Here is a 22,020-nt window from a genome sequence, read left to right as displayed (position 1 = left end):
TATAAACTGTTTCCCGCAGGAGATCCTCCACCTGTCGGGAAACTCTGCACCTCTGTGTAATCATTAACTGAGCAGCGACACAGTCTGGACTCTGGTGTCGCACCCATGAGGCTGACAGGGACCAAAGAACTACCATCAAAACGACCGTCTGAAGACAAGAACCAGCTGTGTGCCAACTTTCTCCCTCCTCCTCCTCCTCCTCCTCCTCCCTCCAGACGGACGACTCACGCTGGTTGTGGTTTGTGTGCTGTGATGTGTCTGAGGTGTCGTCTGACTGTAGAAACATCTGTTTAGATAATGATAATAAAAACAACAATAAATGATAATAACAAGTCACTGATGACACGTTGACTTACTGACTTTCCTTCACCCTGCTGACAGCAGGAGGTGTGAAGGCTTTGAGGCAGAGCGACAGACTGTGGCGCCGTCTTCAGGTCTGATCTTCATGGTGAAGGAGGTGACGCGTCCACATGGTGGGACTCAACACAGCGGCTGCAGCAGGATGTTGGCTGAGGACTGTGATCCTCTGTGTTAACTGTCTCTGTGGGTTTACTGGACATCAGCACATCATTAGACATTATTTTGAAGTGACAGGAGTTCTTCACATTTTTATTGTTGTAAAGCTGCTCAGTCACCAGACAGGACGCTGAAGAGATGCTAATGATGCTAACGAGCTAACAGACATGAAAAATAAAAAAACGTATGAAACTCCGGAGAGATGGAACATTTAATGAGTCAGAAAGTGGATTCAGTGTGAAGTCGCTCAGTTTCTTTCATGAGTGTTTTCTGTGAAAATTATTATTTTGGTCAGTTTTCTTTTTAATTTGTTTTATTTCAGTTGATTTGTTTATGTTGATTCTTTGGAGAAGTTCGGAGCTGATTGTGACGACGTTTGTATGATTTGTTCTTTAATATCGAGTTGGTTTTATTTGAACAAGACGGAACAGAGACGGACAGAAATATTTCTGTGTCTGGTGTTTCAGTGAGTTTGGATCTTCTCAGCCACCGTAGAAACATCATCCTGCAGGAATCTGTAGCAGGGAGATTAGTGTTTGTCAGACAGGCTGGCAATCATTTTTATTTCTCAGAAAGTGAAGAGGATTGTTGCACTGTTCTCTCAGCTCTTTATTGACCCCCAGATATTAAAAAAGTCCTCAAATCACAAAGTACAATTTTAAAACGAGACAGACAGACAAACTGTACAGATATTTAAAACAAACTCTTCTTCAGTCTCACTGAAGAGAAAAGCTTTATTCTCAGAGTCCTGAGTGGTTCTGATCCCGTCTGAGACCTGAGTAGTGTAGTCACATGATGATGATGTCACTTTCTGCAGGTCTTGGACCGCAGATGTCTCTTGATGATCAGGTGATCGCTCTCCTTCTCCTCCTCTGCTCCTCCTGACATCTGGAACAAAAACAGCAAATGTTCAGATGAAACCGTCACATCCTCATACAGACGTCTCTGAAATGCATCGGCGTCCTCACGATATTAAAGTCACTATAAATAAGACCGTTGGTCATGAACACTGACACACACTCTGTCTCACCATGTGTGGAGAGTCGAGCAGCGGAGACGAGGCACCCGTCTTTAAAAGCTTCTTTCGTCCTCGTTTCGGTTTGGTTGCAGTGCCGAGCATCTCCTTCTCCGCTGGACGTCCGCTGACCAGATCGATGATGGTTTTAGCTGCAGAGACACAGAGAGGACACATCAGGAGCCGTTACCAACATTACCAGCTCCACAGCAACACTTTAAGGCTGGATTAACATCACAGAACAAAGCTGGAGGTCTTCTTCCAGTGCCCTCTGCTGGCTGACCAGGTAACAACACACATCACCGGGACAAACACACACACATACACACACACACACACACACACACACACACACACACACACACACACAGTGGTCAGTGGTTCACTGGTTGGACCAGGTGAGACCGACAGCGTATTCACAAACAGGTTAACAGAGACCAGACAAGAACTGAGAGACGCAGCGTCCCCCTCGCTGTCCAACAGGAAGTCAAAGTCACACTGACCTTTGCTGCCCAGGATGGATGGAGAGCTCTGGATCAACTCTCCAATCTTCTGAAGGGTCACATCTCTGTTCTCCTTCACCACAGAAGAAGACTGGAGACAGAGAGAGAGAGACAGAGAGAGAGACAGAGAGAGAGAGCGAGAGACAGAGAGACAGAGAGAGAGAGAGAGACAGAGAGAGAGAGAGAGACAGAGAGAGAGAGAGAGAGAGACAGAGAGAGAGACAGAGACAGAGAGAGAGAGAGAGACAGAGAGAGAGACAGAGAGAGAGACAGAGAGAGAGACAGAGAGAGAGACAGAGAGAGAGAGAGAGAGAGAGAGAGACAGAGAGAGACAGAGAGAGAGACAGAGAGAGACAGAGAGAGAGAGAGAGAGACAGAGAGAGAGAGAGAGAGAGAGAGATATTGGTAAGTGATCAGTCTGCTAACAGGAAGTCTTTTCATTCTTTCTTCAATGTTGTTTTGTTTCTCACCTGTTTGTTGTTTCGAGTGTTTCCTCTCAATCTGTTCCTCTTGTTCTCACTGAACACCAGGTCCTACACACACACATGCACACAACCCAGGTTTTTATTTAAAACAAACTCAAAGACACACATGTGACTCACATGTGACCACACACACACACACACACACACACACACACACGCACACACACACACACACACACACACGCACACACACGCACACACACACACACACACACCTCCACCTCGCAGCTCTTCCTCTTCCTCCTTTCTCTTTCTGTAGTTTTGGGGATTTTCTTCCTGTCAGCCATGTTGGACCTGAGAGGAGAGACACAAACATCCTGTTCTGGAAGAAGGACACGCCCACCACACCTCTACACACACACACACACACACACACACACACACACACACACAGTTAATCGTTAATGGATGAATCATTTAGTCCATCAACAGAAAATGTACAATGAAGTTAATAAAGGTATTTATCAAGCAAAACAGGAAATCTGCACATGTTGACTGTTGCATTGTGGGTAATGTAGGCTCCAGTTTACGCCCCTGTAACACAGCTGGACTCATCATGGACAGAGACTTTTAATTCCACGTTCTCTCAGTCCTTTAAAAACCTACATGACTCACAATGCACCTGAGCCACAGCATGACATCACACTGTACTGTGGAGCGACTCGGTCCACTGCCCTCCACTCACACCTGGATATCAGCTACATCAGTCTGCAGGTAACAACTCACCTGCAGGTTGGTCTCTCTCTCCTCCTTCACACTCCGGAGTTTCTCCACCTCTCTCTTCACAGCAACAAACTCCCTGCTCCTCCTCTCCTCCTCCTCCTCCTCCTTCTGCTGCTGCTGCTGCCGTCTCCCCCTCCTCTCCTGGAATCTCTGGATCTCCTCCTTCAGCTCCTCCACCACCGTCACCTTCCTCTCCTCCACCTGTCTGTTCTCCTTCTCCTCCTCCTCCTCCCTCCTCTGCAGCTCCTCCTTCAGTCGCTCCAGTTCTGACAGAGGTGAAAGAAACAGAGTTCAGATTGATCTCAGCTGCTGATCGATCAATAAAATCAATAAGTGATGAAGATACCTTGTCTCAGAGCCTCCGTCTGTCTGTAAGTTTCCTCCACCAGCGTGTCCTTCGCCAGCGCCGCCCGCCGCAGCTCTGACACACAGATCACATGCTGGTTACCGTGGTCACAGCAGGATCTGTGTAACAGTTGCTTCACGTGTTTGTTCGCTGGCTCACCTTGTTTCTCTCTCTCCGCCTCCTCCAGCCTCCCTCGCAGAGCTCCGCCCTCAGACTCAAGCTCCGCCCTCAGTCTCTTCAGCTGACGGGATAATTCTGCTCTGTGATTGGCTGACTCCTCCCTGAGCTCGACACACCTGTTCTCACTGCAGGGGGACACGTAGAGATCACTGATAGTGATCAGCTGTTGGTTCTGTTGAAGGTTGATCAATAAACCTGACTGATCACAGTATTGATCTACCTGTGTGTCAGAGTGTCCTGCAGCTCCCTCTTTTCTCTCTGCAGATCTTGGATCTGCTGGGATTTCTGAGCTGATCGCTCCAGCACTGCCTCGCTCTCCTTCTTCAGCTCCTCCATGCTGCTGCTGCTCCGCCCCTCCTCCTCCTGAACCAATCAATCAATCAATGAGTGTTCAGATTGTTTAACAGCTGGCATTTTCAGTTTGTATGACACATGATTAGTCTAAAGCACTGAGGCCGCCACGATTGATTACAGCGAACAGAAGAGGTGATAATCGATCAGTTGATGTCACCTGACCTGAACGTCATCACTCTGCTGTGTTTCAATCAATAACATTTCAAGTAGATGATGGATCAATTAAACAGGAATGAGAACCTTGACTTCCTGTCTCAGTTGCTCCACTTCCTGTGTCAGACTGTTGATGATGTCAACCCTCTCCTCTGATTGGCTCTCAAGGTCTTGGAGGCGGGTCTTTGCCGCATTGAGCTGCTCTGATAGGCTGTCACAGCTTTCAGTCTGCTCTCTGAGCTGCGTCTTGAGGCTGGTCACCTTAAAATATGAGAAACAGGTCAGAGCAGTTTACATTTATCACATCCTGTCACTGTGTCGAACTGAACGAAGCCTGTAATGTTCAGTTCTCGTAGATGCAGTCAGAACAGAGGCCACAGTCATTCAATGCATGATCAGCCAAAGTCCTCATATTTATGCGGGGGCGCATTTTTGCAAATTGGCCGCACTTTCGCACATAAATTGCCGATTTCAGCATAAAATGTGCGGGGGTTGCATGATTTCATAATCCCTGCATTTTCGTTGCAAAAGTCACATGTATCTTAGCAGAAAGGTGAAAATTGTTGCGTTTAGTTCTAACAAGAGCAGCCACTTTCCCCTGTTGCCATGGGAACGTTATGAAGTGACGTAATTACGCAACGTGAGCATCACTGAAAAGCTGCAAACCCTGCAATGAAGCCATGATGAAGCCCACAAATCTGTCTCATTTGCCAACAAAAAATCATACTAGTTTCAAAAACCTTACAGTTGTAAGTATATCAGTATGTAAATTTACGTTACAGTAAGAGATTGCACTGACAGAAGAGGTCTGTTTGTATAGCTACCTCTAAAAACAGGAAGCACACATTTTATTTTTTTATATTTGATTTATTCATTTTTACAGAAGTTGTAGCATTTTCCTTCTGTAAAGCTACAGAACTTGTTTGATTCATCAGTATTTTGTAAGTTTGAGCCATGTGTTTGTTAAGGTCTGAAATAAAACAAGATGGGAAGTGAAATATTCCCAGCACTTTCTGTGATGTAGTATGCTTGCTTATCATTGGAAGTAATAAGAAATGACTCTTTGAATTAAGGTAGTAGCCGAGTGAGAACAGGGTGTTGGGGAAATCACTTTTTGTTTCTCTTTTTCATCAAACCGCAGTTTTTGCAAATTCCTGCAATTTCATCACATAAAATTGCATAAATATCCTGCATATTCCATCACATTTTTTAAGAAAACACGCCACATAATCGAGGATTTTTACCTGCAACAATCACAAAAAAATCTCTGCATTTTTCTGGAAGGACTGCACAGTGACCTTAGTACAGGTGTACACATAAAGTGGCACCTGAGAGTAAACAGCTGTACCTCTGTCTGCAGCTGGAAGATACCGTTCACCAGAGCTTTGTTCTCCTTCGTCAGCCTGGAAGTTTCTCTCTGCTCCGACTCCAGAGACGAGAACACAGAGTCACAGTTCGGACACTCGTCCAGACCTGCAGGAGAGAAGGACAAAAGTACAAAAAAAGACAAAAGACGACTTCAGTGTACACGTCACAGCAGGCGGTCCACACACTTTTCCAAGCAGTGTGGCATTTAAAGGCCCAGCTCCTACCTGTCAACATCTGCACCTTCTGCTCCAGCAACAACTGCTCCTTCTTCAGCTCCTCCACCTCCTCTTCACGTCTCTTCAACTCCTCCTCCAGCGGCCTCCTCCTCCTCTCCTCACTCTCTCTCAGCTCCACGATAGTTTGCTCCTTCTTGTCGTTTTCCTCCTGGAGCCTCCAGATCTCCTCCTCCAGAACCACTGTGGAGGATAAAAAAGAATAACAAAGGCTCTACAGTGTGAACCCTCCTCCTCCTCTTCTTCCCCCTCTCCCTCACTCTTCCTCCTCCTCTTCCTCCCTCTCTCCCTCACTCTTCCTCCTCCTCTTCCTCCCCCTCTCCCTCACTCTTCCTCCTCCTCTTCCTCCCCCTCTCCCTCCCTCCTCCCAGGGGTGTGATCCGGCTTTTCTGACCTGATAATGAGGGTCTCGTAAATCATGCAAATCCGTGTTTTTTGCTTTTGTGTGTGGGGGGTGTGTGTGTGTGTGTGTCAGGGTTGTCAGGTGTAAACATAATGACCGGCCACCGCTGTCAGCGTTTTTTGTGCCTCTGAGTCACGTCTTCATGTCACTCCACAAGTCGTCCATTCAACGGTCACGACGGAACTTCATCAAAGCAGAGCTCCACCAAAGAGCCTGTAATCGCTGCAGAAGGTTATCTGATGTGTCAGTGTTTCCTCTATATGCATTCTGCTGCTGGATTTTCAGCGCGAATGGCAAATTTAAGTTGTAGTGAAAGTTACACCCTAAGTTGTCTTGAAATCAGTTATTATTGTCATTACTGCTATTTGTATCATTTCTACAAGTCACCATTTAAGTTGAGTGACTGAAATCCTCGTCATCCTATTCAAAGGCTGCAACAGGCATCTAGATTATATATTATATATTCGGCGGATATTCACTCTGAGGTTCTCCCAGTGTGAGCAGCAGGAGGACGTTTCAACATCTTTCATGTCATGTGACCCAGCAGCAGATTCTATTAGTAAACTGGACGAATTAATTAATTAATAAGCGCACTGCAACTTACAAATGCAAGAAAAAGAAGCACACACTCACACTCACTCTCTCACACACACACACCGGTAAAGTACCAGTGGAACCACGAAAGACTTAGAAGTCAGAGAATTAACAGATCAAAACAGAGTGAACAGCAGCTATCCACACATGTGAGAGGGGGGAGCCGTGGACTGCGATCACTCTGAGCAGCAGGAGAATTACAATATATTTCTCGCCTTTCCCCTGATGATCTGAATAAGTCGCTAAATGTTTCGCTAGTTGCTTTTTAGTAATAAAGTCGCTAAGAGGGTCTGAAAAGTCTCTAAATCTAGCGAGAAAGTCGACAAAAAAAGTTCTGCGGCCAGCGTCTCTGTGGACGAACGAGGGTAAAACAGTTTTTAGACCTGATTAAATGAAATTTAAGACCTCAAATGAAAATGTGGCCATTTTTAAGACGTGTTAAGCCTTAAAGCCTTAAATTTAAGGTTCAGAATTTTGGACTTTTGAAGACTTTCTAAGACCCCGCAGGAACCCTGAATTATGATTTTTTTCCTCAATAGCTTCCATGTCATGTTGCCCACTGAAACAGATTCTGTTTCCATACAAAATCTATAATAATAAAGAAAATAATGGTTAAAAAGTTCTCTAATGCTCAAGAGGTTAACATATTTTCAAGCAGCAAGCAATGTCAAACACCTATGTCCTCCTCTCACCTCTCCTTCTCCTCGGTCCTTGGTCCTCCTCCTCCTCCTCCAGAGACTCACGCTGTCGTTTCCTGCTCTCCTCCTTCTCCTCGTCTCCTCCCGTCCTCCTCTGCTGAAGCTGCTGCAGAACCTGGACATAAAACAGTTCCAAGCTTCATTTAAACCACAGATCATGAACAATGTAAAGCTCAGCAGGAAAGTTATTTTACTGAACACACAAATCACTCTGGACTGAGTTTAAAGACCCGGTCTTCTACAGTCCAGTCAAAAGCTACACTGACACACCAAAACACCACAGAAGAAGAATCTAGAGAACCTCTGACCTCCTGCAGTTGGTCTCGCAACTGTTGGTTCTCGCAGCGCAGGGCCTCCAGCTCTGCAGGCACAAAACACAGAGGTCAAAGGTCAACATTACATCACCCGAAGCACTCGGAATGTGTGTGTACCTGCAGCGTGTGTGTGTGTGTGTGTACCTGCAGCATGTGTGTGTGTGTGTACCTGCAGCATGTGTGTGTGTGTGTGTGTGTGTGTGTGCGTGTGTACCTGCAGCGTGTGTGTGTTCAGTCAGACAGTGGTGAACACTCTGAGCGTCCTCTCTGATCTTTTCCAGGTCTTCAGTCAATGAGCTGATGAATCCCTCCAACGCAGCCGTCTGCTGCTCCTACAAACCCATCATCATTAATAATCAATAATAATAATCAGTAATCAAACAGTGTGTTGATAGCATCAGTGTTTTAGTCACCTTGCTGTTGTCAGTGCCAACAGCAGACAGATCGACCGTCTTGCTGACAAGGTTCTTCAGTATCTCGACTCTCTTCTCGGCTCTCTCCTCGAGGATCTCCTTCTCCTTCTCCAGACGATCGCTGACACAAACAAACATCTGATCACAAAGACTGATCACACCTGAGTGATCTGATCAGTGTTCAGCTCTCAGTCTGTCACTTCACAGCTACATTAACAATAGCTGACACTTTTTACAAGGAGACAAACAACTTCAGCTTCTGATTTAATGCTGAATTTACAACAAGGACACAATGAGTCAGAATCTGTCAGAGACACAGTTTCATAATGTTTATAAAGCTTGTTTTAACTCAACAACTCTTAAAATCGCTACATTTGTTAATGGAGTCTGGTGCTGTTGTGGTCGACTTCTTCTACAGAGGACAGTTGTGTAGACGTTCCAGAATGTGTCCAGAATGTGGTCACAAGCGGTCCAGACCGGCTCTGATGTGTTCTGAGTGATTGGATCTTAAATGTGTTCATTCACACCTGAGCTGTCCACCTGTGATCAGATCCCTCAGTTCAGATGTCTTTATGTTTTTAGCCTCATACAACTTGTCTGTTATATGTTCCGTTGTGTCGCTCTGTGGACTGTTCTGGTCACATGATCCCAAGGACCGTTACCTGTAGTCTTTCTCCATCTTGCTGAAGAGCTCCATGAACTCAGCGCTGACCTCTTCTCTGATCTGAGCCTCCAGAACCAAACGCAGCGCTGCCTCTCTGCCAAACTACACACACACACATTTACATTAACATCCACCTCATAACCTTCATCACTGCAGATTTTTCTTAAGTAAGACCTAAATTAGATCGTTACCTTCTGTTCTTCCTCCATGGTCCTGTCCGCTTCCTCCTCGTCTTCCTCCCCTCCTGCCTCCAGCACTGTTCCCTCCATAGCACTCTCCTCCTCATCATCTTCCTCCTCCTCCTCCCAATCTTCACCATCCTCATCCTCCAGCACATCCTCCAGGCTCGTGTCCCAGGCGACCATCGAGCTCTTCCTGCCCCTCCCTGACACATTCCTGCGCTGGTCAGCCTCGTCGATGATCATGGACAGCTCCATGGCCGCCCTGTGGGGGGCGTCGTCTGGGACCGCCGGCCGCGAGCTCAACACCACCACCTGGACAACAAACACAGGTACAGTGCTCAGCCAATCTGACAGCTAAAGAAATGATCCACTGCTCTGTGATTTAATTACTATTTTCAAAATATAATAATATTTGCAACAAATGGTCAGACTTTGAAGACAGCTCAAAAAACTGAAGGCGGCAGCATAACTGACTCAGACCGGGACTGAACTCAATCTCTGAGAGTGATGGAGGCCAGTGTAAAGACAGAGGTGATTTACAGACCAGGACTATGAGTCCAGGGACAGAAGACACATCAGGAGAGGACAGAGAGAGTCTGCAACATCACATGTTTGAGTTTAAAGTCTGACGTTCTTCGCCTCAGATTTGTGACAGCTTCCTCCGGGTGTTGAGCTGATCTCTATCAGCTCTCTGATGTTTCCTGACACACATTTTATAGCAACATCAAGCTGAATAAAATGAACAAACACTTTTCACTTGTTTAAACGAAAACAAGCAAGCTGATGATGTAACCGTGGAAAGTTTATTGGGCATTTCTAAATAATTTCAGAAATGTTATGTTATTTATGGATTAATGAAGAAACTAAATCAGCCTGTAATTAATGTTTAGCTGCAGGTCTGATCATGTGGATCTCTGAGAAGATGACGGTAACTCTGCTGCAGCCTGCAGCTCAGAGAGGAGCTCATCATGTTAGTTAGTCAAAGTCTGTGCAGTCGTTCACATCAGACGAGCGATTAGAGACTGAAGAACTACCGACGACCTTCATGTTCATCATCTGACAGCGCTGACGGAGGACGACGGGCGGATCAGAACGTCTGAACGTGTGATAAACTCACAGCAACACAGTCAATATAAACACAACTTTCATGAACACAAGTCATCAAATTCTGTGTGTGTGTGTGTGTGTGTGTGTGTGTGTGTGTGTGTGTGTGCGCGCGCGTGTGTGTGTGCGCTGACCTTCTGGGCGAGGGCGGAGAACTTGAGGACGTTGAGTGTCTCGTCGAAGCAGGATGAGTTCTGGTTGATGTTTACCACCATGGAGACCCGGCCAGCACCACAGAAGAAGAACTGCAGGAAGTGGGTGAGTTTGGACTCTCTGAAGGGGATGTGGTGCTGAAACCTGCAGAGACACGGATCATCAGTCATCCTGGAGTCTTTTCAAACATCTGAGCTCTGACTGAAGCTGACAGAGGCATCATACTTGGCGTTCTGGTTGAGCTTCATGGCACTGATGCACTTCCCGAGTGTAAGCAGAGAGCTGTTGATGTTTCCAGCTTCCTTCAGTCTGTCTCCGGTGTTCTGAGTCCGAGAGCAGCGCTCAGACCCGGCCAGGTCGCACAGAGCCAGCCTAAACAAAGAAATGATCATCTACATCCCACACTGAAGGTGTCTGAGGCTAGAACATGCTGAAGTGTAAACTGTGATCTTACTCGCTGATACCGAGGACTCTGGGAACTCCGACGTCGTCCACTCTGAGGATCCTGATGGAGAAGATGCTGTGGCTGCAGAGACACGCATGAAAAACCTGACTCCTCTGCTCACTCATTAACACAGAGGCTGCTGACACTCATCTGTCTCAGACTGACCTCAGCCTTCTCATTCACTTCAATCAGACTCAACTGACGCACAGAGGTTCATCAAAAACCTCAAACAGGTTCAACTGTTCCTGCTTTAGCCACTCGAACACATGAAAAACCTGATCTTGGTGGATTATTTTGTAGTGTGAACTCTGTTTCTGTTGTTTACCTCATAGTAGTGATGACAACAGATTAAAAAGCTGCTGTGCGTCTCTATTGTAAATCTGTGCAGTGTTTTGGGGTTTCATAAAAACGTAATCTGTTCTTCCAGCTGGATTCAGTCTGAATCATCAGAGTAAAACTTTTGCTTCATCAGTAGAGCTGCGTGCTCAGCAATACAAGAAAATAAACCTGAATGTGTGTGTTGAACGGAGAAAAGTAACTGCCAGGTGAACAAGTAAATCTAAAGGATTACAATAAGATGTTTGAGTGTTTGTGGAAGCAGAAATGTTGTCAGACCTCCTGCTTGACAGCTGGTTCAGTCTGGTGGACGAGAAACTCTGGTTCTTCTTCCCGATCTTCATCACTCTGTAGGCTTCTTCAGAGCTGTTCACCTGCACCCAGCGCAGGTCTACACACACACACACACACACACACACGCACACACGCACACACACACACCAGACAATATTAAAATTACGTCTTTATTTTGTTATATTTTGTTTATATTATGTAAGGACACTCCCACACTCTTTAAGGGCTGGGGATGTAACGGTACGAACATTTCATACCGTGGTAATAGTGACCAAAACTATCGTGGTTATCAGTATAACATGGTATTCTTAAAATGTCTTCAAAATGTTGAAAAAACACTGATACACTGATAAACTGAAATAATTTCACCAAAATGTACATTTAAATAGATTTATTATATATTAAAATAGTCCAAATCCAAAACCTTGACAAAACACTGCAAAATCAACATTAAACAAGAATAAAAGAATGTATCAGAACTGTGTAAAACAGATCACTGGCTTTTTGTGATGAGGCTGCTTGATTTTGAAAAGCTAAAAGAGTGACATCAGAGCTCGCACCTGTGTCTGAGCGTTACCTTTGATGAAAGAGTTTCCTTTGACGTCCTGAGACAGACGCAGCACCGTCCTCCTGTGTTGTCCAATGGGAATCTGAACATCACAGATCAATCACATGATCAATCACAGCTGGAGTGTGTGTGTGTGTGTGTGTGTGTGTGTGTGTGTGTGTGTGTGTGTGTGTGTGTGTTTTACCTGTTCCAGCAGGTCGTGGATGTTGTCATTGTAAATCTCACAGAATGAAACCCAGACAGAGAAGCGAACGTTCGAGGCGACATCCAGACAGAAACTGTCGGCTTCAGAGACGTTGCTGACACTGCTGTCAGTGCTGACAGACGAGCCTGAACACACACACACACACACACACACACATGTTGAGTACTTTGTGTTAGCTTTGACTTCCTAAACATTCACACAACTGAACCTCACTGACCGTCAAGAGAAGTCGATCTTCCAGACATTAGACTTTTGTCGCTCTGCAGAGACAAACATGAGAAACACTCGATCACACTTCACCCTCACACTGTACACAGGTGGTGTGACTGTATTTCATGTGTGTGTGTGTGTGTGTGTGTGTGTGTGTGTGTGTGTGTGGGTGTGTGTGTGTGTGAGACCTCTTTGAGCAGCCTCAGCAGGTTCTTCTTGCTGCTGCTCTCAGCTGCCTGCTGGTCTGGAGTCAGTCTGCTGTAGTCTCTGCAGCGCTGAGGCTTCAGATCGTTCCGTCCGTACAGACGACCATCGATACTGTTGAAGATGACCGACAGAGACCGTGGCAGCAGACCACTGTCATGATCTGGACCTGAGAGACAGACAGGAAAGCCCGGTCATCCTCTCTTTCCTCCTGATGATATAAAGTCAGGTGAAGTGTCGTAGTCCTCAGAACAGTTCTGGAGCTTCACAGTAAAACAGAGTTGCAGCATTCTGGTAAACAACTGAAGCAGCTGAGACTTGATTTAAAACAGACAAGCAACCAAATCCACTGTGGCAGAGGATATAAAGTGCACTGATGGTCAGCAGAGGAAATGAACAGGGACACACTGGGAAGAGCACGGCAGCTCATATAAACAGCAATATTCAGTATAAGTTCAGTGATAAGTTAGAGCAAGCTATCGACTGTGGCACCTTCAAATGTCTCATTCTGTCCAACCAACAGCTCAAAAAGCATGATCATCAGACAAGACGAAGGGAACCAGAGAATATTCATGTGAGGAGCAGGAACTGGAGAGCTGTGCCATGTTTTCTTTAAAAGAGGACAACTGACTGACAATCAATCAACAGATTGATGGTTTCAGGTTGTGTTTCTGACCCAGGAATGTGAAGGTTTTTCCAGCGTTGGTGACTCCGTAGGTGAACACCAAACAGTTTCCTCCATCCAGAACATCTCGGACCAAACCCCGAACGGAACCCTCAAACACCTTCCTCTGACCGGCGTCCGGACCGAACACCTCAACGACACAACAACCAGAAAGTCACTTTATCAACCAGGAAATAACGATTAAAAAGGAAAACGGTGTTTTCATGTAGTTGTATCTGTGTAAACATGTGGATCAAGTCTTCAGCACAGACAGACAGCTGATGTCACAGCTACCTGTGTGAAGGTGAACCTCTGTGCTGTCTGTGGGAGGGACTTGTCACTTTGTCGGTTTGATTGACAGCTCCTGGGAGCCTTCAGGACCACAGTGTCGGGTCCCTCGATAGTCACACACTCCTGGAGAGAGGCAGAAAACAGGGCTGATTAAACGTCTACAGTCGTAGTGAAGCTTCCGTCTCTGACAGGAATCTGGATCACAGACTGCCTGAATAAACACAGTTAATACAAGAAGAACACAACAATGAGAACAAAGTACACAAGTAAACAACAACAGGAAGAGGAAATGTCAGTTTTACTTTCCCACAGCTCAAAGTGACATCTTCAGTCATTATTATTATTACGTGATGATTATCATACAACTCTGATATGTATGATGAATTGCTGCCAGTTAACTGAGAGATGGATCACAGTGTTGTAGCTGTAATAACTCACATGAGGTAACCATCTCAGGAAAAGAGTTTATTGGTTAACTTGATTAATCAAAACAATATCATGTCCCGACAGATGAGAAACTTGACACATTATCATTCTTTAATAAAACTAATAAGGAAGGTTTCAACAGTGTAGATAAGCAAATGCAGACAAGATGGTAACCATCAGCTTTCATAACACACTCTACACCAGTGGTCGTCAATAGGCGGCCCGCCGGCCTCCTGTTTGTGGCCCCCAAACTGTTATTCCTTCACTAATGTGTTTTGGTTGGGTCAGCATGTCTACACCGGGACTTGTCTCCATGCCAACGATACACAGACAGCTGGGTCACTCTCGGCTGCAAATGCAATTTTTAAATTTAACTTTCGTTTTCGGAGCAGTTCGCATGTTCACATTTTGCCGGTTGTAAGAGATTGACAATGGCGTGTTCCAAGTACTCTGCTATAAAATGGACAGTGAAAATCGGCACCTCTAAGAAGTACTGACTTACAGTTTCCATTCACTCTCTTTCCAACCGGTACAAGACCCATGTACTTAACTCAGAGCGATCATAACAAGCTGGACAGATGTAGTTAAATGGTGCCAAAATGTCTATCATCCTTGTTAAAACTCAACACCATTTAACCTCAGAACAAATGACGTGAATTAATCCACAACCATATTACATATCATCGTATTCACAAACACATTCATGTACCATAACTACACCAACACCAACACAATACCCACGAGTCATTGCGCCACAGCCGTACAAAATGCCAGGAGAAGCTGTGATGAAGATTTCCCATTTGAAACGGCATTATTAGACGTAACATAGGAATTTTGAAGAAACATTTCCTCAAAATTCAGAGGTAAGCACAACAAAAATTAATGCACTGAAATCGTCATTTCAAGCTGCAAGCAGAATTCTTGTCACATCTATTACACAACAGCAAAATGCAACAGAGTGTTCACTTGAATGCTAAGCACAAGAAGCCATTCTCAGATGCAGAAATGATAAAAGAATGCATGACTGAAGTGATGGACACAATGTTTGAAGGCAAACAAAAAGAGGAAATATTCAACTATGTATTTTAATTTATGTTAAAATGGAAATGACATTTTATTTTAGTTTGTAGTTTTTTTGTTATTTTGAATGAAAAGAATATTTTGTTTTGAATATTACAGTATTATTGCATGTGGCCTGACTGACCTCAATAGATGGACCTTTGAGTCATTGGCCCTTTAAGATTTGTATTTGAGTACCCCTGCTCTACACTATCGTTTCTTTCTCACTCTGTTGCAGTGAACTTATTATTTTCATTCTTTAAAAGTCTCTGAAAACTCACATCTTGTGAGAAAGAACTCTCAGACCCTGCTTTGGTTCTGAAGTCGCTCCCGGTTCTTGAATCTCAGGGCTGGCTGTGGATGGATTGATGTGCATATGGATGTGTCCACAGTCGGATATCCAGCCATTGATTTTAACTTATTGCTGTGTGAGATAGTGTGTGTGAGATAGTATGTGTGTGTTACCTGTGAGTCGCTCTCAGCTGCAGTGAACGGTCGAACCCTCAGGTAGACCTGCAGGTTCTCTGACTGTGATGGCAATTCCGTCCTGAGGAGAGAGAAAGACAGAAATCACTCCAACATCTACTGAGATCAGCAGACACTACCACAGACAGACAGAGTAAACCACAGACAGACAGAGTAAACCACAGACAACACAGAAGAACCCACAGACAGACAGAGTAAACCACAGACAGACAGAGTAAACCACAGACAGACAGAGTAAACCACAGACAGACAGAGTAAACCACAGACAGACAGAGTAAACCACAGACAGACAGAGTAAACCACAGACAGACCTGCACTGGCAGAGCGGCAAATTCACCCAGCAGGTCTCCTCCTGATGTCATCGACTTCCACTGGACCGACTCTCTCTGGCTTCCCGGCTAAACAAGACTCCATCATCTTTGCGAACACAGACACACACGTAAGTCCTCATCACAGTACAGTTCATTTTGTACAATATGATGTATATACGAGTCTATTATCTGTCCTGCCTTTTTATTACATTGTTTCATCCTTACTGTTATTATTGTTTACTGTAATATTACTGTCCTTTGGCTGCTGTGACATTTCCTCGTTTGCGGGACAAATAGTCCTTCTGATTCATCTGTTCTGTGGGGAAATGTAGACCTGTCCCTTCAAATCTGGTGGAAATCAAACCTCAGCCCCACCATACATTGATCCATTACAGATCAATATATTGATCTGATCTGTCCATCTGAAGTCAAACCATTCAGGTTCGTATCTTAACCAGGCTGAGTGTGATGGAGATTATACCTAGCCCATTTGACCAGCATGATGTGATTATTTAAACACATCTTTATTTACGACCATCTCTTATGTAAGCGAGCAGATATCAGGGAGACAGTTTTAAATGTGAAGATTTTTAAGTGAAGTTCGTCGTTACTGAGAATAATTAACAGAACATATTTGAGCCTGCGGTTCAGTTCAGTCGGTGATTCAAACACAGTGTCATCAGTGAACTGAGACGAGCTGAGACAAACAGCCGTAAAGAGCTGAAAACACTGATGCTAAGCTCTCTTGTTGTTAGCATTAGCCACAGCTAGCTAACCCTAAAATACCGCACACACGCGCGTTTTAGTTTAGATTTATCGTCTTTTGACCGCAAAACATATTTAATAACAGTTCTAAAAGTTAAACGGACATTTAGTCATACTGTAAGTCACTCTGGTGCGTTTTATTCACCAGATAGAGTATTTTAAACAAAAAACCATCGAGAGGAAGTCTGCTACGTTACCTCGGGTTGCTTCCCACCTCGCCGCGGTTTAGTTTTTAAACTGAGGCGGAAGGTCCAATCAGATGCCGAGCACTGGGAGACGTCACGCAGATCTCGTACCCGCCCTCGGATGCGATCTCTCGAGAGTATACGGTTTGATTAAAAGGATAATAAATGATGAAACTGAATCTCAGTACAGTGTTTTCATTTCGGAACACTTTGTAGAAACTCGTATTGTTTTTTCAGACATTTTATTTTCGTTTTTCCTAAAAAAAAAAAAAAAAAAGTAACAACGGCGGGTGGTAGTGACGTCATCGGCCGGGGACCGAGTGAAGGCGGAGCATCTGAAGCAGATTAGTGGATTACAGCCTCAGAGACAGCAGCTAGCTGCGACCTCAACTCTTAATCCGGATCCAATTAGACTCTGTGAACAATTTTCTACGGTTTTTATTGAAGAGACACCAAACTGCTTCGACACAAACTGCGTTAAAAGGCAGAAGACGTCACGAGCCGCTGCGAGGAGACGCAGCAACCCGGTTTCCTTGACAACGGTAGAAGAGAGCGTCATTCCTGCTGCTGATCAGTTGATCATCATCATCGATCGCGTTATTAATGAGATACACTGTGACACACTCAATACAGACAGATTGACATTTTAAAACATATAATACTTTTATTTCACGACATTTATCTGACAGCTGTAGTCACTCTGAATCAAGACGTCACAGCCAGAACATCAAATCAACGCACAGGATATCTGCGTCTTTATGTTTATACTCAATATAACTTATATAAACCTGCTGCAGCCTCGATAACCAGACAGGAGCGGGTTCATCAGTGCTGTGCGTCATTATCACAGGCATTACTTATCCAGTGAAGCTCGTTAATGCAGAAATACATCTTCTTAATATTCTAACATGAACTAACATCAATAGTAGCTGTTGTATATGACTGTGAGGAACAGGTATGATGATGATGATGATGGTGGTGATGATGATGGTGGTGATGATGATGATGATGATGGTGATGTATGATTCTATGCTTCCTGGATGAAGAGCACTCCTCCGCTGTCTTGACTCTGATGTCTGTGTGTTAGGTTGGAGCTCACCTGTGCAGCAGACCAGGTGTTCCTGTCAGACGCCGTCATGTCACCTGTGGAGTCTGGCAGTGATGGAGGGAAGTGGCTGGACGCTCACTACGACCCGGTGGCAGGTCTGTACACCTTCTCGTCCTGCGTGGACTTGGCGGACCTGAGCGGGGACGGGGAGAGCCGGCTGGTGGTGGGGGACCTGGGCTCCGGCTCATCAGGCATGAAGCTGAAGGTGTACCGTGGCACGGCGCTGATGAGCGAGAGCACCCTGCTGACCTGCCCGCCGGCCTCGTCGCCTTTTTCATGGACCTGCACGAGCCACGCATCCCCGCCGTCGCCGTGGCGTCCGGCCCCTGCATCTACGTCTACAAGAACCTGCGGCCATACTTCAAGTTCACCCTGCCCAGCCTGGAGGTCAACACGCTGGAGCAGGTCAGTCAGGATGTAACTGAGTACATTTACTGAAGTGCTGCAGTTAAGTGGTCTACAGTATGGAGGGACCTGTACTTTACTTGAGTATTTCCATGTTCTGCTACTTATACGGTCGGTGTTGAGGCAGAGTGGTGTAAACTGAAGCTGAGTGTACCTGTGACGTGTGCTGCTCTCTGATTGGTCAGGAAGTGTTGGCAGCAGGTGAGGGAGGGTCAGAGCGACCCCCTGACCATGAAGGAGATGTTGGAGAGCATCAGGAAGAAGGCCGACGTGCCGCTGTCCGTCCGCTCACTCAGGTTCCTCCTCGCTGGAGACCGACGACATGGACGAGTTTGTCCAGCTGCACAAGCAGCAGCCAATCAGGCGACAGGTAAGGTCATTATATTATCAGTTACATGATGTCATGATGTGATGTTTTACAACATAACATTTGAAATAAAGAGTGACACAAATCTAATGTCAGTTCAAAAAGGAAGAACTTTAAATCATCAGACTTTCAGTGTTTTATCACAGGTATCATGACATTAGCTCCTCGCTCACTCTGATTGGTCATGTGCTTGCTGTTGTTTCAGACGGTCATCACCTGCATCGGGGACTCTGAAGAAGAGCACGGCCGACGAGGATGGCGTCAGCTGTCTGGTGATCGGTACAGAGAGCAGCGACGTCTACGTCCTTGACCCTGAAGCTTTCATCATCCTGTCCAAGGTAAAAACATCACATGGCCCTGATGCATGATGGGAATCTGTCTTCAGTCCAGAGTCCCAGGAAGCAACATTAAGGACCAAACAACAGTAATGTGGTGACTGGTAACTTAAAGAGAAACAAATAAAGAGAGATTGTTTCTCAATCCAGTCAAAATGTGGCGACAGACGATTTGCAGCTGAAGAAGACGATGAGATAATAGATCACATGACAAATAAAACCATCTCCATGACAACTGGGGAGAGCCATGAGATGTGTCTGTGTGTGTGTGTGTGTGTGTGTGTGTGTGTGTGTGTGTGTGTAGATGTCGCTGCCCGCCGCTCCCACCATGATGGATGTGGACAGGTCAGTTTGACGTGGAGTTTCGCATCACGGTGGCGTGTCGCAATGGCAACATCTACATCCTGCGCAGGTGAGACGCACCTGAAGGAGACCTGTTCCTGCTCAGACAACTCCTGACAGCTTTCTGACCCTTTTCTGATCCCGTACATGAGACGTACAGTTCAGACATGACATGAGAGTTACTGTTTGAGGACTCGGAGCTGACAGGTGTGTGTTGCTGCTCTTCAGGGAGTCGGACAAAACCGAAGTACTGCATCGAGCTGCCGTCTCATCCGTCGGTCTGGTGAGAGTCGGGAAGAACGTGGTGGTCGGCTGCACCGATGAAAGCCTGCAGGGCTTCACGCAGAAGGTAACACACACGCACACACACACACACACACACACAGATCTTTAAACTGTACCGCTCACTAGTGACCCGAGAGACACAAACTACTGAAAGACACAAAAAATAAAAGAATCAATTTAACACGAGAATGTAGAGAGAGGCGGGTCCAACAGTCAGCAGCTGTGTCTCGTTGTGTCTCTGTGTCTTCAGGGGAAGAAGCTGTGGAAGGCAGTCCTCGCCGCTCCCATCACCACCATGGCTGCCATGGACCTCCCCACTCGGGGATTCCAGGCGGTTCTGGTGGGCCTGGCCAACTGCGAGGTCCAGCTTTACCGGGACAAGAACCTCCTGAGCTGGATCAAGACACCCGATGTGGTCGACAGCATCTGCTTCGGCCGGTACGGTCGCGAAGACGGGACGCTCATCATGACCACTAAATGGAGGAGGCCTGATGGTGAAGATCCTGAAGAGGACGGCGGCGTTCGATGACAGGGACAGTGCTCCCGGGCCGCCGCTGGCCCAGAGCGTCCGGCTCAATGTGCCCAAGAAGACAAAGCTGTACGTTGACCAGAGCTGAGGGAGCGAGAGAACGGCCTGGCCATGCACCGCGCCTTCCAGATGGACCTGAGCCGCCTGCGCCTGGCGGCGGCCAAAGCCTACGTCAAAGGCGCTGAGTCCAGCCTGACACCGATGTCCTCCAGCCTCACCGAGCCACTGAAGATGAACGCCGTGGTGCAGGGTCTGGGTCCCTCCTTCAAACTGACCCTGAACGTCCAGAACACGGCAGCGGTGTCGACCCCGTCATGAACCTGGCCATCAGCTTCCTGTACGATGAGAGCCTGTACCGGATGAGGAACCCCTACATGAGGATCCCCCGCTGGTGCCTGGACTCATCTACCCCGTCGAGACCTTTGTTGAGTGCACCAGCGACAAGGGCATCTCGACATCATCAAGGTGTTCGTCCTGCACGAGGGGAGGAGCTCGCCGCTGCTAACTGCCCACATCAACATGCCCGTCAGCGAGGGACTGACGCTCAACTGACATCACACGACGCCTCAACTTCATCTGAAACGGACTGATCTGAGGACAGCGAAGCTCACCTGGTGTCACATCAAGGTCAGACCAGGTTCTCGACACAGGAATCAGACTGGAGACCACTTCCTGTTGACTCTTGTCCAATCAGCATCCGTCTGTGTGATGTCCTGTTGATTTGTTAGTAAAATTAAGAGCGATCCTCAGGTGTGAAACAGTCCACCTGCTGGACGGCTCATACTTGTTATGAAATCTGACTGGAGCTCAGCAGAACTCCATTTATAAAGGGTTAGATTTAAAGGAGCTGCTGATGTATCAGATCAGATTCTAGTGAATCTTTTATTCCTCAGAAACTGAAGTCATGACGTGAAATGACCTCATAGAGTCACTGAACATGTGATGTGCTCAGTTTGTTGATGAGGTTAAAACCGTAGAGATGCAGAATTCAAACTACAGATTCATCAACATCATCATCATCATCAGGCTGTTTGGGATCAAACACACTCAGGCAAACATTAACAGGACTCAGATGTTTAGATATGACCTGTTTTTTTTAATGTAGTCTTTTATGAGGCACAGTTTGTACAGAATTAATCTTTTGTGACAAATAAAGGCAGAACTTTATTTACAGCTGTTATCTCAGTAAAAAGAGATTTTCACAAAAACGTTCACACCTGACAAACACGTCTGAGTCACCACATCTGATGCTGAACTTCATGTAGAACATTTGTTGAATTAACAAGGTAATACATAATGCAAACCAAACCAAATACTGCAGAATGAGTCAGAGACAGAGTTTCACAGAGTTTATAAAGTGTCTCCAACTCAACAACTCACTAAACTGACACATTTGTTAAGGGAGTCTGGGGACTTTCTCCACGGGGACAAAGAAGTCGCCTATATTGTTCCTGTTTAGTGTCTTTGTAACATGTGACATGTTTAGATCAATAACATGTTTCTTCTTTCATAAATGGAGTGTAAATGGTGAAATCAGTGTAAACAGTGTGTTCAAACAGCTGATCAGTGTTGGCAGGTGAGACTTTAGCACTTTAGACACAGAAGCAGACAGGCTGGTACAGACATGCTGCCACAAACTGACACTTTTTACAAGGAGACAAACAACTTCAGCTGAAACATTTAATGCTGAATTCACAACAACTGGATCAGTTAAACAGACCAACAGATGTGAACAAAGTCTGACTGAGCTTCATTATTAAACTTGTTGAGATAAATCTGCCGCTGCTGTCAGTTCAGCC

At 45.8% G+C, this 22,020-nt stretch overlaps 2 protein-coding genes across 2 annotated transcripts; one reads left to right on the top strand and one right to left on the bottom strand.

Moving 5' to 3' along the window:
* Positions 1-1,107: 1,107 nt before the first annotated feature.
* LOC119010240 (kinesin-like protein KIF20A) lies at positions 1,108-16,006 on the bottom strand. The gene is given in 32 exon segments (XM_037082212.1): positions 1,108-1,404; positions 1,547-1,683; positions 2,035-2,125; positions 2,505-2,567; positions 2,735-2,869; positions 3,246-3,332; positions 3,474-3,508; positions 3,589-3,663; positions 3,748-3,893; positions 3,989-4,131; positions 4,363-4,536; positions 5,624-5,748; positions 5,868-6,059; positions 7,566-7,686; positions 7,880-7,932; positions 8,100-8,217; positions 8,299-8,419; positions 8,961-9,064; positions 9,154-9,456; positions 10,383-10,545; positions 10,627-10,773; positions 10,856-10,927; positions 11,462-11,573; positions 12,054-12,126; positions 12,229-12,374; positions 12,467-12,509; positions 12,648-12,832; positions 13,340-13,478; positions 13,622-13,741; positions 15,569-15,650; positions 15,893-15,936; positions 15,938-16,006. Coding segments are annotated over 32 exon segments (3,702 nt in total). The 3' UTR covers positions 1,108-1,320.
* A 935-nt stretch (positions 16,007-16,941) lies between these two features.
* Positions 16,942-21,394, top strand: bbs1 (Bardet-Biedl syndrome 1). Its single transcript, XM_037081916.1, is given in 18 exon segments — positions 16,942-17,392; positions 17,938-18,200; positions 18,203-18,375; positions 18,553-18,666; positions 18,668-18,733; positions 18,936-18,953; positions 18,955-19,068; positions 19,370-19,405; positions 19,407-19,477; positions 19,636-19,645; positions 19,647-19,680; positions 19,683-19,756; positions 19,943-20,170; positions 20,172-20,301; positions 20,304-20,527; positions 20,530-20,605; positions 20,608-20,670; positions 20,673-21,394. Coding segments are annotated over 17 exon segments (1,746 nt in total). The 5' UTR covers positions 16,942-17,392; positions 17,938-17,986; the 3' UTR covers positions 20,774-21,394.
* The last annotated feature ends 626 nt before the right edge of the window (positions 21,395-22,020 follow it).

The sequence above is a fragment of the Acanthopagrus latus genome, chromosome 20 (genome assembly GCF_904848185.1).
Source record: "Acanthopagrus latus isolate v.2019 chromosome 20, fAcaLat1.1, whole genome shotgun sequence".
NCBI classification, from domain to species: domain Eukaryota; kingdom Metazoa; phylum Chordata; class Actinopteri; order Spariformes; family Sparidae; genus Acanthopagrus; species Acanthopagrus latus.
Note: the sequence above shows the minus strand (reverse complement) of the source record. Positions and strands in the feature narration are given on the sequence as shown.